Source organism: Sparus aurata, chromosome 4 (assembly GCF_900880675.1).
Source record: "Sparus aurata chromosome 4, fSpaAur1.1, whole genome shotgun sequence".
NCBI lineage: Eukaryota > Metazoa > Chordata > Actinopteri > Spariformes > Sparidae > Sparus > Sparus aurata.
The window spans coordinates 8094463-8111829 of record NC_044190.1 but is presented as its reverse complement, the minus strand read 5'-3'; the positions used below and the strand labels follow the sequence as shown (position 1 = coordinate 8111829).

The following is a 17367-nucleotide window of genomic DNA, read 5'->3' as shown; positions in this document are numbered from 1 at the left end:
GACAAAATTCCGACCCTGACTGCATTCCCACTAGTAAGCTACAGTTACTCTATGTAAGCTGAGTCCAAGTTGTCTCTAAGCGAGTCTCTAGAGTGTGAAATATTGCACATTGCCTCAGCCTGCAATAAAACGGTGGTCAATTCATGATACTTTCTCATCTCCTAATTTTTATACTTAATAATACAATGTCAATGTTGTGTAAGAAGAATCATTAATTAAATATATGAAAGTTATACAAGACAATAATATAGAAGAATTTATGGATTTGACGCTGTGATCGGTGATCGGCAATATCGGGATCGGCAGATACTGCTTTCGGTGATCGGTGATCGGCCCCAAAAATCCTGATCGGTGCGTCTCTACTAACTAACACCACATTTAATCTCCTATCATTATACACTGCACGACAAAGAAGTATAACAAACTTACATGAAGTATGGGCAGTGTATTTGTAATCATGATTTATTTATCTCAGGTGTTCTAAACTGAAGTTGTGCTTTTTTGAGACCCTATTGTGGTTTACTAAGTGAAACCAAAGTAATTTTAAAAGTAGAAGTAAAAGTACATATAACTACATTACCCAGTATTTACTGACATGTTTTACAGTTATAGAAAGTATGTTCATTTGAGTACATCTAAATTAAGTATAAATTAGGTTTTTTATTTGTCATAATTATTCTACAAACCAATATTACATTGATTACAGGGTCTGCTGCCTTGTCATGCAATAAACAAGAAGACAGTTCCTTTTAAAAATCTTTACTCTGATCAAGATTACACAACAGACAACAGACACTGTCTCTCCTGAGACGAGGAATCATAAGGCACAAAAACATACATGTCGGTCTACATGCAGAGGTACAGTTGATGTTTTGTTTCACTTTACAAAGAACGTTTTACACATTACAATGCTGTTCTGACAGAAAGCACATGAACAACACTGCAGCGTCGTCCCGTTACTTTCTTCAGTCGTGGTCAGATGACTTTTAACTGAAATAATGTGCACATCTGCAGAGAATATGAGGCATGCCACATTTCACTTGGCATCAACATTTTTTAATTTTTTTTTGCTGACTACCAACCCACATCCTCCAGCTTCCTGTTTGTTCTGTTGAGGAAACAATGTGATCGTCACATGACGGACTAAAACAGGAATTGTGACTACTCAGACAGTTCATATAACTATTATTGCACACATAAACTTCACATGCTAGTTGAGTTGTGTATAAATGAAAGCACAGATTTACTGGAGCTTTTTACTTCGTTCACTGAATGTGCCGTTTTTTGCTTTCTCTTTAATTCTTTGTTAAAACAACTTTACATGTGTGGATCGGCCCATGCTTCAGTTTAAGAAAGAATGAATTACCTTCCTGTGGTGTCCTACTTGGTTTGATTTCTTGATGCAAATTAGAGCCGCATCGATTTATTGGTTAGGTGATAGAAAGAAAATTAGTTACAAACATTGTTTACAATAAATTAATTGTTTCAGACATTTTTGAAGCAAAAATATCAAATTATCGCAGGTTGCAGCATCTTACATGTGAGGATTTGCTGCTTTTCTTTTCAGTTATGACAGTAAATGAAGAGTCTTTGAGTTTTGGACTGTCAGTTGGACAAAAGAAGCAATTTGAAAATGTAACTCTGGGCTCTGGGGAACTGGGAAAAGCATTTTTCAGAATTTCTTATACATTTTATAGACTAAGTGATTAATCAATGAAAGCTGCTTTAAAGCTCCTGTTTGTAAGATGGTAAAACTGACGCTTTGGGTTTCCCAACTCGTCAGATACTGACGCTTTTTGATTGTAGGTCGGCCACCATCTGAAAGCGTCGGTATCTGACGAGTTGGGAAACCCAAAGCGTCAGTTTTACCATCTTACAAACCGGAGCTTTAAGCATTGTTAACAGGTATCAGTTTGCAGAATTGTATCTCTCACTTCTCTCTGTGCTGATATTTAAAGTTTCAATAAAATAAGAGACCTTAAATCACTCTACATAGAGAGGTGTGTTAATAAAGCAGCATTTTATCTACACTTGCAGTACGGAGCAGGACGAAGCAGGACGAAGCAGGAAGAAGCAGTGTGCAAACAGAACGGACTAAACCAGGACAAAGTTTACCGTGATGTAAATAACAGTGATCAGCTTGTTTAAAATAGTGGAGAAAATCACTGCTTCTTTATTAGAAAAGTGCAAACAGAATAAAAACAAATCCCACATATTTTGTCATCATTGTCTCTTTTTTTGGCATAAAAACTTCTTAAGGCATGAGGAGGTCAGTTTACATTCACATTAGTGTAGTGGGTGAATATGTGACATTTTGATTGATTCTCCAGAGAAAGAAAGGCAGCCGGATGCTGAACTAAACTACATCTAAAAGAATTGCACTAAAATGCCAGTGTTTAGCAATTACATCTGTGTCAGTGGAAGCAACATTTAAAAAAACAAAAGTGAAGGCACACACAGTGCTTTTTGGAAAATGGAAGCTCCCTGTTTGAATTAATTGAAAATAAAATGTAAACATGAATGATCTGGAGGTAACGATGTGCTGACATGATTGAATTAATGACAAGGTATTATGCATGTGTAGCGCAGCCCTTTGTTTCCAGTAGTTTCCTCAATAGTGTCAAAGGTCAGAGACTGTTTGCAGTCCACAACTGGTTTAAAAACAAGTGATAAATGAAGAGACTCAGTGATAACACACTTCTTTCCCCTGTGATTCTCTCGGTTGTTCTGCAAAAGTTTGCAGGAAGTGTTTCCTCTTTGAATAAAATCCTCTAAAAAAAGAAATTATATACACATAATGTTTTAAACGTACCATGAAAGCAATAAAATACAGATCTGTTGTCAGACTTCCTTTGACGATAACACTCCAGAGTTGGGTGTAACGTCGCGCCAGTAAACCTACTTCTTCTTTTCTAATGAGGACAGTTTGTCTTTCTGTACAAAAGTCCCCCACTAACTCGTGGGAGCTGCAGTAGTTGGCACAAAGCATCCCGGTCACATCCTGACAGATGTGCCAACTGAACGATGGCTTGCTCTCAGCCCAGAAATGTCAGAGAGGCCATGATGCTGAAGCCCAGCAGGATGAAGAGCACCTTGAGAAGCTGCTTCCCAGGTGAGTTGAGCTCGTGTGGGAGGATCTCCAGAAAGGTGATGTAAACAAACGTCCCAGCGGCGAGCCCCTCCAGGACAGCCTGGATTAGCGCTCCAGCTTCTAGCTGAGCCTCCATCACACTGATGCCGATGGCGATGCCGATAGGTGACATCAATGCGAACACGCCGATGTAAGCGGCCACCCACAACGGAGGCACTGCGCTCTGGACCAGCTTCACTGACAGGCTGAACACTATGATGCTCTTGTGGACGAGTATAGCGATGCAGATCTCTAAAACCTGGAGAAAACAAAGAAAGTCTAGGTTTTATTTCTTCAATAGCTTTTACATAATGGTCAATTGAGAAACAGTCTGCAAAAAAACACACGTGTATATCTGCTTTATCAATGAAGTGACCTGATTTTTTCATAGTTCAATGGTTATTTTATCCATTGTTTCTCATCTCATTTGCTAGAAAATTATATAAAAACATAAAAAAAATTTAGACATAGGGCAATCAATGCACAATGTAAGATCAATAATGGCAAAAGAGCCACACTGTACGATAATTAGACCATTTTGTGACGTTTACATTAGTAGCTAGAGTACTAGCGATCAGGAGAGCAAAGTGTGGATCCTGCATCTCACATGAACTCTTTCAAGCTAATCGCTGTGGATGCAGGCTCAGATGATGAATGTGACATGTGAGCGCAGCTGATCTCTGCCGCTGCTCGACCTGGAGGTGGAGCATGAACGTTGTCACGAAGGTTTCCTGTGTTCCAGTCAGTAAGTCCAGTTATTGACCTAATGAGCGCAGCATATGGCCTAAACTGTTTTCATGCATAATATGTGCAGGCCTCCAGTCGTGCCGTCTCAAAATCCAATTCTGTAATAACAGGCCGATAGAAAACTAGTCAGCCTCTTCCGAGCATCATAGCTACGTCAGCTTGCTTTTTCCAGTGATGGTAATGCGGGTAACTTGTTTGTTAATATATGTAAGTGATATAAAACGTTTGTATAGGTGAATACATACAAACATTTTTGTTGTTATCCGTCTGACTGCTGGTTGCTTGTTTGCATCTGTAACCGTATCCAACAGTGATGCGAGTGTGTGCTGACCACATCCTCTGGAACCATACTACATCACTGCAGTATACAATAGAATCAGTCCATTAAACTGAAGTGTGCTCTGCGTTTAATCCACAGCATGGCACACTTGGGCGTTTTATTATTTCATGTCTATTTCGAAATGCGTTTCCTTTCTTCGATCATTACGATTCTTCAGCATCTTGTTGAATTGTGAGTCTCACTTCACCATGACCCTTCTGTGGTCCACCTTCAAAATGTTATCTCAATCGCAATCATGAATCCAATTAAATCAAGTGTATATATATATATATATATATACATATATATTTGTTTTATGTATTTAAATAACCATCTAATATGTATTTTTCGAAAGACAGTGGTACATTTACAGCTGGTAACACACAAACGACACACTGTTGTATGTTGTACACACATGAAAGTATGCTGACTGTTTTTGCAGTCTTATGACCAGAAGACAGAAGATCAGACTCCCATGACAGCAAGACTCCTTCCTGTCAAAGCGTCCCGAAGCTATAAACTGAAACCCTGCTTTCTCCTGGCAACATGAGAGCTCCGTGAAGACGATTCCATCTTTATTTGTGCAGCACTTTTCCAAGACAAATGTTTCTCTTGACATGTAAGATAGTGAGAAGAACCAGAGAGATAACTTTTAGTAAATATTAAATCCTGTATATAAGGAATTTTCAGACTCTGAGACTGTGGACCTCCCCTCAGACAAAGCTATTGGGTCATGCTTATGTTCCTCAAACCCAAAGACCAGTGATCCTTAACTGATGGACCACTGAGGGGTGCATAGTGGTCACACTGCGAATGTTTTTGTTTGTTGATACTAATTAATAAATGTTTAATAGCAGAATTCCGTTATGTTTGTTTGATAACTAGCCCCTGACCTCTGTCATTTTTCAAAAGTTGTCCCTGCGCAGAGAAAACAACTTGAGTATCTCTGCCATAGACACTTATATATGTTTGACATTATGTTTACCAAATGCATAAAACATTTCTGTCCAAAGGCATTTATTAGTTTTTGACTCTGGGAAAAAATCCTCTCATCTGTTTAACCAAATTACATACATTCAGGCTGTGCTGTCTGATCTACTTTTGATCACTAATGTAATATTGTGTCACTTACATTCCCTGAGCAGCTCCTGAAACTCTAAGGAGCCCCTCGCTTCTGTATTCTGTGGAACTTTGAGCAGATTTAAAAGATCCCTGGAGAGTTTTAGATGTGCATTTTTAGTATTTATATGATCGAGCATCCGTGTCCGACCTATGGAGGCACCACTGTAGACTGGACTTGGCTCTGACCCGTTGTGGCATGGAAACAGAACTTCTTGAGTGAATCTGTGGTGTCTGACACCAGGGCATTGAAGGTTGCTCAGTTTTGGATTGATATTGTACCGGCACTTCCATCGGCCGCGGGATTTGGAGGATGAAGCGGCTTCCTGTTTCTTATACAATAAAGGTCCACACATGACCCTTTTAACATCAGGTGAAGTACTTTTTTGTCTCCTTACCTTTGAGTCAGTGCTCTGCAGGCCGATTGCAAGACCCTCAAAGACCGAGTGGAGCGAGAGGGAGAGGAAGAGCATGAAGGAACGAAAGGAGGAGTGAGCCTGAAAGTCAACATGGACATGGTGGCCGCTGCCCTCCAGATCAGGACTTGTTCCGTGACCGTGTCCGTGCCCATTTCTGTTGTCTGACATCAGGGGCGCTCTCTCCTCCACAGACCCTCCCATCTCTCGACAGTTCAGGACAATCCTCTCCAGGATGAGGACGGTGAAGAAGCCAGCAGCCATGATGAACTCTGGAAGGGGGAAACTGGTCTGTTTTGAGACCAACGGGGAGAGATTAGCCAGTTTGCAGTATGATAAAGAAACAAACTAGAGAACAGAGATTGGAAATAGATTACAGTACAGTATGTCTGTAAAGACCCACAGCGATCAAGGAGAGAATATCTAAAAATGCTAAGTAAGTGGAATAGCTGTTTTATTTTCAAACAGTACTTTTGGTTGTAACTGTGGACCACTTATTACTTCACTCTTTTTTTGGCTTTCATTTCTTAAAGAATAAATACAGTAAGGGTTGGAACAGTGCGACAGTTTCATGGTACAATTACCATCTCAGAAAATAGACATTCATGACATATGATATTAAACAAATATGATTGTAAGGAAGTTAGGATTTAACCTGTGTACGTTTGTTGGTTGGTTTGTCAGCAGAATTACACAAAAACTTTTTTTTTTAAAGTTAATTATCAAGTAATAAACACAAAACATCAAATACAACGATAAGCCTCGTTTTATATAGTAATGGGATTCATATAATTGTGAATTGAAATTGTGGGTGTTTTGGACTGCTGATCAGACTGAACACGTGATCTAAAGAGGTCAACTTTGGGCTCTAAGATACAAATTTTTCACAACTTTTCACATTTTATAGACTAAATGATCAATAGATTAATCAAAATAAATGTCACATGATTGATTTACAATAAAAATAATAAAACAAAAACAGTTCAGTCATCAGTCCACCACTGGACGTACCTCCAGCTTCCGAGCCTCCAGCTCATCTTTGATGTCAGAGAGATAATCTGGAATGATGTCGAGCAAACATGCCGCCAGGAAAACACCTCCAGCAAAACAGCTGATGAGACTCAGAACTGTGCGGTGGGTTTCTGCAAATGAACACATGAAACATGAACCTACTAGAGACAAATCCCATGAACTGCAGAGCACATTTTCCTAACTTTAATTATGTGTTGCCCTGAATTTTTGCATTTCTACAGAAAAAAAATGAACCCGTCATGACTCTCTGTGTGAACTAATGGAGCATTTCACATTTTAAAATTGCCACGAAAACATCAGATTTATTACTTAATTGGTTTATAACTGGAGGGATCATTGTACATCTCAGACATGACACTCAAAATGAAATCACTGCCACTCCTTCCAAAAATTGTAATAACTGCTGGAAGATCATGTGACACCTCACGATTTTGAAAGCAGGGAAGGCCAAATGACTCAGGACAGCATTAAAACCCACGAGGTGTGACGGAGAGAAATGATACTTTCACTTCCAGCTAAAAAGGCAAAAGTTCATCAGCGACAGACAAAGCGCTTGCTTGTTACATACATGAGATTAAATGTATGTGATCATGTGTTTGGAGGCTTTAGGCTTCAGGAGTTGATCCCTGTCAGGTGACTCAAGCCCGGGGGAGTCAGGAGGGTTTGTTAACTGTAATAATGAACTTAAACATGACAGATTAAGGTTGACAGTAACAATGTAATGGTGAAAGAAATAGTTAACAGTGTGAGGTCATTAAATAAGCCACATGGAAATGTCCTGAGTAAATACAACATTAAAACAAGAAAAGCCTACAGGAATGTTATTTTTTGCTCTTAATGCTGTTTGTTTGACTTGTGATCAGTGACTGAAACCCATCCAGTCTACTACCACTCTGTTAACTCTTTGTCAATGGTTTCTGTGTCACAGTTCATAAAATCAATAGCAGTTAATTGCCTTTACAACACTATCTACACGTAAATATGTGATTCAATGAGACAGAGGGCAGGTGAGACCACTATCTACAGACAGTGTTCCTTTCGCTAGTCTGGGGCGGCACCTTCAAGCCAAACTTAACTCCAAATTCTAGCGATTTAAGAATTGCTTGTTCATTCCGAACTCTTAACAAACCGTAGACAAAGAACGAAAAGTGCAAACGATCAACGAATGTCCCCTTTGAAATTCGGCATCGGACTAAAGCAACATCACAGTGAAACATGTCAATCATTCGCCATACACCACATCTTCACTGAGATTTAAGGGTAATTTTACTGCCCCATCTTCACTGAAGGACTAGATATATTATAACCCCTCAGTCTACTATCATACTGACCACCGTGCTAACGCTAACAGCTGCTTGAATTTTATCAACGTCAACTTACCTGTCCCGTTTGTGTCTCTGAACCATTTGACTCGAGCAGGGATGAAACCGAAAAACAAAGTTAAAAACAGTAACCCGAACAGAGCGCCTATCTTCACCTGCAGCAGATAGTCCATGTTGTGCCTGAAGCTGTCAGTTTAAGAATGAGATTGACTCTTTAACTGCACTATCATTTGATTAGCTAGTGTTAAGCAAGCGGAAACCCTGCTGACCGATTCGAAGATAGGTCAGAGGAGCATAGAGGAGCAGCCTCCCGTGTTGATGTTTGGGAAAGGTCCAACTGCCTCTGTTGCTGTTCTGGCTACGGCGGCCGAGAGAGACAAAAACCGTATGGAGGAGGAAAAATGAAAAATGGCGCCCCCACCTCTTTACCACCCTGCTCTAAGTGTAATAAACGACTAGTACTGATTGTTTATAAAAGTATTTTCTTTCTTTTCATTACATCAGACCCTTTATCAATACTCGCAGGTCTGACTAATGTCAAAACGTCAATTTAAGGGGACTGTCTGCTATACTCAACGGAGCACTATGTAGTTTTGAGGATAAGATATTCAAACTAAAGCATATGAGGCAATAATAAAAAATCTAAATATTTCTGTTTCCCATAACTGAATGAACAAGCTGTTCTCAGAGGAAAATGAGGTACCCAGAACACTGTTTGAAGCGAGAAAGGCGCCATTTTACTTCACGTAGAAACTAAGCGGGAAAACAGTTTTTATTCGGAATAATATAAATCGTATAGGTGCATTGTCTTTGCAAAGTTGTTGTTTCTATTTTATTAAAGACCAAAATTAAAAAAATAGCATTACTTTGCCTAGTAGAGGTGTTTTAGACATGACCAGCAGATGGCGCCCTGGAACCAAACTTCACCATCTGTCGCAACACTCGAGGACGCGAAGTTGATGACGACATATTCATGCGCCGGATATGTTGATCCCCAGAAGTCCCAAATGCTGATGTGTTACAAGCAATTCCACCGCTGATAGACTTTAGAGTTTGATTTTTGATGCTGTAATACAAAAAACGGTGAGGAGCGGCGGCGGGTCACAGGTCGATGTCAAAGAAGAGGCCGAGGAAGAGATCAGCAGCAGCGGGTCAGAGAGCCGATGGCGGTGAGAGAAGCTCACACATGCAGCTGCACCACTGACACATCAGCCACTTCTACATTACAGCAATCAGTATCTTCTTCTACAGACTGAATGTTTCACAAAGCTGAACCACAGCTACGACACGTCAGAATGGAATACACAGATCACCTGAGCAGGTTCAGTCACACCCAGACTTTAGGTTTATTTTTATAATAGTTTAATTAAACATGATACGTTGTATTTATTTATTTTTATTTATTTACTCCTCCTTGAACCGGCACCTTATCGTGGTGGAGGGGTTTGAGCACCCGAATGATCCTAGGAGCTATGTTGTCCGGGGCTTAATGCCCCTGGTAGGGTCTCCCAAGGCAAACAGGTCCTAGGTGACGGGTCAGACTAAGATCGGTTCACTCGCCCCTGATGAATAAAACAAGACCAAGGACGTGCACGTCGCCCGGATCGGCGTCACCGGGGCCCCACCCTGGAGCCAGGCCTGGGGTTGGGGCTCGCAGGCGAGCGCCTGGTGGCCGGGTCTCTGCCCACGGGACCCGGCCGGGCGCAGCCCGAACGAGCAACGTGGGCCCGCCCTCCCGTGGGCTCACCACTCGCGGGAGGGTTCAGACGGGGCCGGTGCAGAGGGATATGGGTGGCGGTCGTGGGCGGGGGCCCCGGCGGCCCAATCCCCGGATGGTGACTCTAGCCATGGGGACATGGAATGTCACCTCACTGGGGGGGAAAGAGCCTGAGCTGGTGCGGGAGGTTGAGCGGTACCGGCTAGAAATAGTCGGGCTCACCTCCACGCACAGCCTGGGCTCTGGAACCCAACTCCTTGAGAGAGGCTGGACTCTCTTCTACTCTGGAGTTGCCCGCGGCGAGAGGCGGCGAGCTGGTGTGGGCTTGCTTATAGCCCCCCAGCTCAGCCGCCATGTGTTGGAGTTCTCCCCGGTGAACGAGAGGGTCGTTTCCCTGCGCCTTCGGGTCGGGGATAGGGCTCTCACCGTTGTCTCGGCTTATGGGCCGAACAGCGGTGCAGAGTACCCGGCCTTCTTGGAGTCCCTGGGAGGGGTACTGGAGAGTGCTCCAACCGGGGACTCCGTCGTTCTCCTGGGGGACTTCAACGCCCACGTGGGCGATGACAGTGTTACCTGGAGGGGAGTGATTGGGAGGAACGGCCTCCCCGATCTGAACCCGAGTGGTGCTTTGTTACTGGACTTCTGTGCTAGTCACAGTTTGTCCATAACGAACACCATGTTCAAGCATAAGGGTGTCCATATGTGCACGTGGCACCAGGACACCCTAGGCCGGAGATCAATGATCGACTTTGTGGTCGTGTCATCTGACCTCCGGCCGTATGTCTTGGACACTCGGGTGAAGAGAGGGGCTGAGCTGTCAACTGATCACCACCTGGTGGTGAGTTGGATCCGCTGGCGGGGGAGGAAGCTGGACAGACCTGGCAGACCCAAACGTATCGTGAGGGTCTGCTGGGAACGTCTGGCAGAACCCTCTGCCAGGGAGATCTTTAACTCCCACCTCCGGGAGAGCTTTGACCAGATCCCGAGGGAGGCTGGGGACATTGAGTCCGAATGGACCATGTTCTCCACCTCCATTGTTGACGCGGCTGTCCGGAGCTGTGGCCGTAAGGTCTCCGGTGCCTGTCGCGGCGGCAATCCCCGAACCCGGTGGTGGACCCCGGAAGTAAGGGTTGCTGTCAAGCTGAAGAAGGAGTCCTACCGGGCCTGGCTGGCCCGGGGGACTCCTGAGGCAGCTGACGGGTACCGGCAGGCCAAGCGTGCGGCAGCACGGGCAGTCTCGGAAGCAAAAACTCGGGTCTGGGAAGAGTTCGGGGAGGCCATGGAGGAGGACTACCGGTCGGCCTCGAAGAAATTCTGGCAAACCATCCGGCGCCTCAGGAGGGGGAAGCAGTCCTCCACCAACACTGTTTACAGTGGAGGTGGGGAGCTGTTGACCTCGACTGGGGACATCGTCGGGCGGTGGAAGGAATACTTCGAGGATCTCCTCAATCCCGCTGACACGCCTTCCATAGAGGAAGCAGAGGCTGGGGACTCAGAGGTTGACCCATCCATCACCCAAGCCGAAGTCACTGAGGTAGTCCGTAAGCTCCTCAGTGGCAAAGCACCGGGGGTGGATGAGATCCGCCCTGAGTACCTCAAGTCTCTGGATGTTGTGGGGCTGTCTTGGCTGACACGTCTCTGCAGCATCGCGTGGCAGTCGGGGACAGTGCCTCTGGACTGGCAGACCGGGGTGGTGGTCCCCCTATTTAAAAAGGGGGACCGGAGGGTGTGTTCCAACTATCGGGGGATCACACTCCTCAGCCTCCCCGGGAAAGTCTATTCCAGGGTACTGGAGAGGAGAATTCGGCCGATAGTCGAACCTCGGATCCAGGAGGAACAATGCGGTTTCCGTCCTGGCCGTGGAACACTGGACCAGCTCTATACCCTCCGCAGGGTGCTCGAGGGTTCATGGGAGTTTGCCCAACCAGTCCACATGTGTTTTGTGGACTTGGAGAAGGCATTCGACCGTGTCCCTCGTGGCATACTGTGGGGGGTGCTCCGGGAGTACGGGGTCGGGGGCCCTCTTTTAAGGGCCGTACGGTCCCTGTACTGCCGGAGCAGGAGCTTGGTTCGCATTGCCGGCAGTAAGTCAGACCTGTTCCCAGTACATGTTGGACTCCGGCAGGGCTGCCCTTTGTCACCGGTTCTGTTCATTACTTTTATGGACAGAATTTCTAGGCGCAGCCACGGGCCGGAGGGGATCTGGTTCGGGAGCCAATGGATCTCATCTCTGCTTTTCGCGGATGATGTGGTCTTGTTGGCTCCTTCGAGCCGGGACCTCCAGCATGTCCTGGGGCGGTTTGCAGCCGAGTGCGAAGCGGCTGGGATGAGAATCAGCACCTCCAAATCCGAGGCCATGGTTCTCGACCGGAAAAAGGTGGCCTGCTCCCTCCAGGTGGGAGGAGAGTTCCTGCCTCAAGTGGAGGAGTTTAAGTATCTTGGGGTCTTGTTCACGAGTGAGGGAAGGATGGAGCGTGAGATTGACAGACGGATCGGTGCAGCGGCCGCAGTAATGCGGTCTTTGTATCGGTCCGTCGTGGTGAAGAGAGAGCTGAGCCGAAAGGCGAAGCTCTCGATTTACCAGTCAATCTACGTTCCGACCCTCACCTATGGCCATGAACTTTGGGTCATGACCGAAAGAATAAGATCCCGGATACAAGCGGCCGAAATGAGTTTCCTCCGCAGGGTGGCAGGGCGCTCCCTTAGAGATAGGGTGAAGAGCTCTGTCACCCGGGAGGAGCTCAGAGTAGAGCCGCTGCTCCTCCACATCGAGAGGAGCCAGCTGAGGTGGCTCGGGCATCTGTTTCGGATGCCCCCGGGACGCCTCCCTCGGGAGGTGTTCCTGGCATGTCCCTCCGGGAGGAGACCCCGAGGAAGACCCAGGACACGCTGGTGTGACTATGTCGCCCAGCTGGCCTGGGAACGCCTTGGGGTCCTCCCGGAAGAGCTGGAGGCAGTATCCGGGGAGAGGGAGGTCTGGGTGTCCCTGCTCAGGCAGCTGCCCCCGCGACCCGGCACCGGATAAGCGGATGAAAATGGATGGATGGATGGACGTTGTATTTACTGTATACAACCGTGTAACAGGGTCCTACCATTAGAAATAAGCAACTTCCATTTATATCTACTTATTTGTTCGACATTGGTTGAGTAAGCATGGACATTTCTGTATTTCATCTTCACTGAAAAACATAAAAATGATGATATACCAAACAAGCACGTCCCCTCACATCTGGACATGATGATTTGAAGCCTGTGGCATCTCTGTAGTGCCACAGTGCTTCATTTATTAAGACATATTGTGTCAGGTACATATGTGACACATCCGCCTCCTGCAGTTCAGACATTGTAAGTGGCTATATTGCAATCTCAATAATATTTTTTATTAAATGTAATGTTGCTGTACAAAGTTTTGTTTGAATCTATTCAACTCATTTGAACACACAAGAAAGGGAGTCTTGGGTCAAATGTTTCACTTGAATGGCAGTCAGTACTGAGTCTTCTTAAGTAGTTTAGTAGTTCGGAGAAGAATTTTACATATAAATAAAGTAACAATACAAACTTGTTCATTTTCTTCATGACTAAATAAACAAGCTGTTGTCAGAGGAAAATAATGTCCCAGAAACCAGTTTGAAGCTAGAGAGGTGGCAGGGTCCGCCACATATAAACAGTAGTATGAGATTATGTTTATTTAGTCATTTAAAAAAAACAAAGAAAGTTTGTGTATTTAGTTTCTGTAGGTAAAAAAATCCATCAGTGAAGATCTTTCTCTTCTCATTGAAATTTCTTCCCCAAACTACAGAATGCTCCTTTAACCACAATTTAAGCACACCAGGTCCAGGATCTGCATCAGATTGTACTCACTCGTAGATACCAGCCACTTAAATACTCCTGATATCATTTTTAACAAGATCTGTGCATCATTCCTTGAGAACTTCACAAACAATGTGGAAAAACATCTCCGCCTTGCAATTTGACAGAAATTTAAAATAAAAAAATACCTGGATCCGTTCCTTAATCAGGATCCACACTAAAAGTTATTAGCATCTATTGTGGGCTGAGAACCACAAATATTCAGTCAGGAACATCACACCGAAACTTTCCAGTGTGGGAAGTTAAGTGAGATCTCAGTTATTGTTATTGAGTGTAAATAGTGTCTGATCCATTTACTGCCTTCAGAAAGCAGGTGGTCTGTCAGAGTGCCATCAGAGAGGCATGTCTGAAAGACCGGTTTGCACCTGCTCTCACTCAAAATGCATTGATTGGTTAGTATGGTTAAAAACCAGCCTGATGTCACTAAAACTGATCTCTGTGTTTCACCCAACAGCCCAAAGGTAAAGTTGGCACAAAGGGAAAGAAGCAGATCTATGAGGAGAACGAGGCAACGCTGAAGTTCTACACAAGAGTCATCCTCGGAGCTAATGTAAGAACATCAACGCTGCGTTTGTGTGTCAGTGGACAGAAATGTTTCAATGTCAAGAAGAAGGATGCTGCAGTCTTTGGAACCAGTTAACGTTTGGCATGTTTTCTTTTTGTAGATAGATTATCAAAATAGTTGCAAATTAGTTTTCAGTTGATGGACCAATTTTTTAGTAACTTAAATGTTCCTGCTTGTCCTTTGCAGGCGATATATGCTGCTGTTAATCTCTTGGTTTTCTACAGTTCGTCTACATTTTGGACATGGGTGAGTGTATTTTTACAAGATGATTTAATATACACATATCTAATCAAATTTCCGGTGATACCAAACCCTTCCTGGTCCTAATCTAAACCTTGTGTCTTTCCTGTAGCTGCTGCTCATGTTTGCACTAGCAGTGTATGTCGGGAGCTACCGCTCCATGTCGGCTATGGCCAAGCCGGTGTTTGCTGAGGATGGAAGTCTCCTGGATGGAGGAATCGACTTAAACATGGAGCAGGGAATGGCAGAGTGAGTCACACCCCCAAAAAAAGTTTTTTTCAAAGATTATTTAAAGTGTTTGATTTAACGTTCACATTCAGAGGATATTTCACAGGGATTTACGATGCTGGATGCTCCAGCTGAGAAACATGGAACCAGAATGACAATGGACTATTATTTGCACACTGTAGAAGATGGAAAAACGTCTCTGTTACAAACCCTGCGACAAACTATTTTTGAACGCCATTACACCGCAGGGGTCAGGGATCTAACCACCAGTCTGATTAGTGAACAGCTGCTCTGCCATCCCATGTACTTCTCACTCCACACGTCTCGGTTCGAAGTTGTCTGAGCTGCAACGCTTGAGTACTCGTGCATGAACTTTAAAGCAGTTGGCACAATCTCTTATTTTACTATAAAACTGCTCCTCTTATTTACAATGTCCTGGAAGCATCTTGCTGACAGCTCACAGCCTCTGTAGCTCCATGTTCAGGAGATTTTATTGAAACAGTAACTCATTACATCTTCATGAAGACCACATTTCGCCTACCTGTGAAATATGAGAAACAAATACATGGAAAACACATAAGCACTAATCAATATCTTCTCGTTTTAAATCTACAAATGACCACATTCTAAAAATGATGACAGAAATGTGTGATTTCGACACGATGTGACTGAATTTCAGCTGGTTCTGTGGAGGGTGAAAAGACGCCTTAGACCTTCAGACTGAATATCACCCAGTTTAACTAGAAATAAATGATGAAATCTCAGTTGGTGCTCACGGGAAGGTGGTGCTTTTAGTTTTCATGCTCCCCACCTGTGGAACAAGCTGCATGACTACCTGAAGTTTGCTTAAACAGTCTCATTTAGATAAGGGCTTAAAATATTACTGTTTACTGTGACCTTTTTTAAATCCTAATTATGTATTTGCTTGCTTTTGTTTGTATTGTCTTCTAAATGCCATTTATTTTAATCGGAAAATATTGATTTGGCTTGTTTCTGGTTTGTTTTAATGCCATTTAACAAAACATTTAAAGTCTTATCTCAGTGGATTTCTATGCCCATGTAAATCATTTTGAATTGCCGTTGACACATTTATTGTGTGTTTGTTGTGACTTTAGGCACCTGAAGGACGTCATCCTGCTCACAGCCATAGTACAAGTCCTCAGCACCATCTCCTCTTATTTCTGGTATCTTTGGCTGCTGGTAAGAGCTTGTGCAGAACATGTTCTCCTTTTTAGTTTGCTGTTATATTTCTGTGATTCATGTCTCATAATTTGATCTCGTCCTCTGTGTGTGTGTGTCAGGCCCCGGCCAGAGCACTGCACCTGCTGTGGGTGAACTTCCTGGGCCCCTGGTTTATGGCAGAAAGTCCGTCAGCACCAGAGGAAGTGAATGAGAAGAAGCAGAGAAGACAAGAACGCAGACAGATGAAGAGATTCTGATGCTGCGGAGCAGACGGAGCAGTATTTTTTATACACAGAATCTAATATACAGATAGTGAGGGACTCATAAGTTATTTAGGAAGAAATGTTGTTATTGAGTTAAAGTCGATCTGAATCTGATACTGTGGGATCTTGTTTTCCATGTTTGTTTTCTTTCTGCTTTCTCCTGTAATCAAATTTCGCCCTAAATTATGAAATGAAATCATCCCTATTTAGATAAGTCACAGTCCAGATATCATTTGTCCTCATGCAGAGATTTGAGAGTTTTACTGTTGCACAGTCCCATCACAGTGCAGACTTCCATCAGATGTTCTCGTGGGAACGACCCTCCGATACAACGACGACAAAGTGAGCCAAAATCCCAGCCGACTGAATACACTCTGTCAGAGGCGCTCTCTGTCCGGCCACATCTTTTCCTTTTATTTAATTTTATTGTTCAAAAATGTAACAGAATTCATCGGCGAGCCTTCATTACAGAGCCGAGATATTTTGTTTGTAAGCTGTTCAGTCTTATCTCAACTGGATGTAAATCAAGTTTTGCAATAAAAGTTTGATCATTATATGTTCCTCAAGAAGTTTTATTTATTTTGTTGTGAAAAATCTTCAGTGTGCCTGTTTCATTAGGCCCTCAGTCATGACTTAAAGTACCTTAAGTGTCTATTTTGCATTATCCAAGGAGGCTGAATGGATTCAAATGGCTGAGTCCACCTGAAAACTTCTCTGACTGAGTTCATTTCTGTTTCTCAGTATCTTAATTATATTTTGTTTTCTAAAACTTTTTCAATCATTTTTACTTTTCCTCCACATTCATGTGCAACTCATTATGCCTTTCAATCATCATTTTGGTTGGGCAATACTCTTAACAGTCCACTCATTCATAAAAATAACTTCTTTCATTGGAGGTAATAAAATAAAGTTCCTGACATTTGTATCACAGCATGAACATCTTATTGAGAATACTGAGGCACCAATTGTCAGTTTTGTTTTGTGGCAATCGGCACTGATTCAGATTGCTTGTTATCTGACTAATAAAATTCCCCCAAATCAAATTATTTTGCTTGAAAAATGACTCAACTATTTGATCATTAAGACAATTTTCTGTTGATACGGTGTGTTGGGAGGGTGCTATTGATCCAGTCATGTAGTCCTTCAATTTACCTGAGAACAAAAAGTCACCACATCTGGATATTTGTGGTTATAACTGGACAGCGACGTGCTTTGAT

General features: G+C 43.5%; 2 protein-coding genes across 2 annotated transcripts; one reads left to right on the top strand and one right to left on the bottom strand.

Annotated features, from left to right (window-relative positions):
- Positions 1-743: 743 nt before the first annotated feature.
- Positions 744-8441, bottom strand: slc39a1 (solute carrier family 39 member 1). The gene is made up of 4 exons (XM_030415576.1): positions 8144-8441; positions 6743-6873; positions 5714-6022; positions 744-3389 (listed from the first exon to the last, which is right to left on the bottom strand). Exons 1-4 carry the CDS (start codon positions 8256-8258, stop codon positions 3036-3038), a joined length of 909 nt encoding a protein of 302 aa, XP_030271436.1. The 5' UTR covers positions 8259-8441; the 3' UTR covers positions 744-3035.
- Positions 8442-9034: 593 nt separating this feature from the next.
- On the top strand, positions 9035-16704 carry tmem208 (transmembrane protein 208). The gene is made up of 6 exons (XM_030413297.1): positions 9035-9254; positions 14127-14222; positions 14424-14483; positions 14590-14726; positions 15821-15905; positions 16007-16704. Exons 1-6 carry the CDS (start codon positions 9249-9251, stop codon positions 16142-16144), a joined length of 522 nt encoding a protein of 173 aa, XP_030269157.1. The 5' UTR covers positions 9035-9248; the 3' UTR covers positions 16145-16704.
- The last annotated feature ends 663 nt before the right edge of the window (positions 16705-17367 follow it).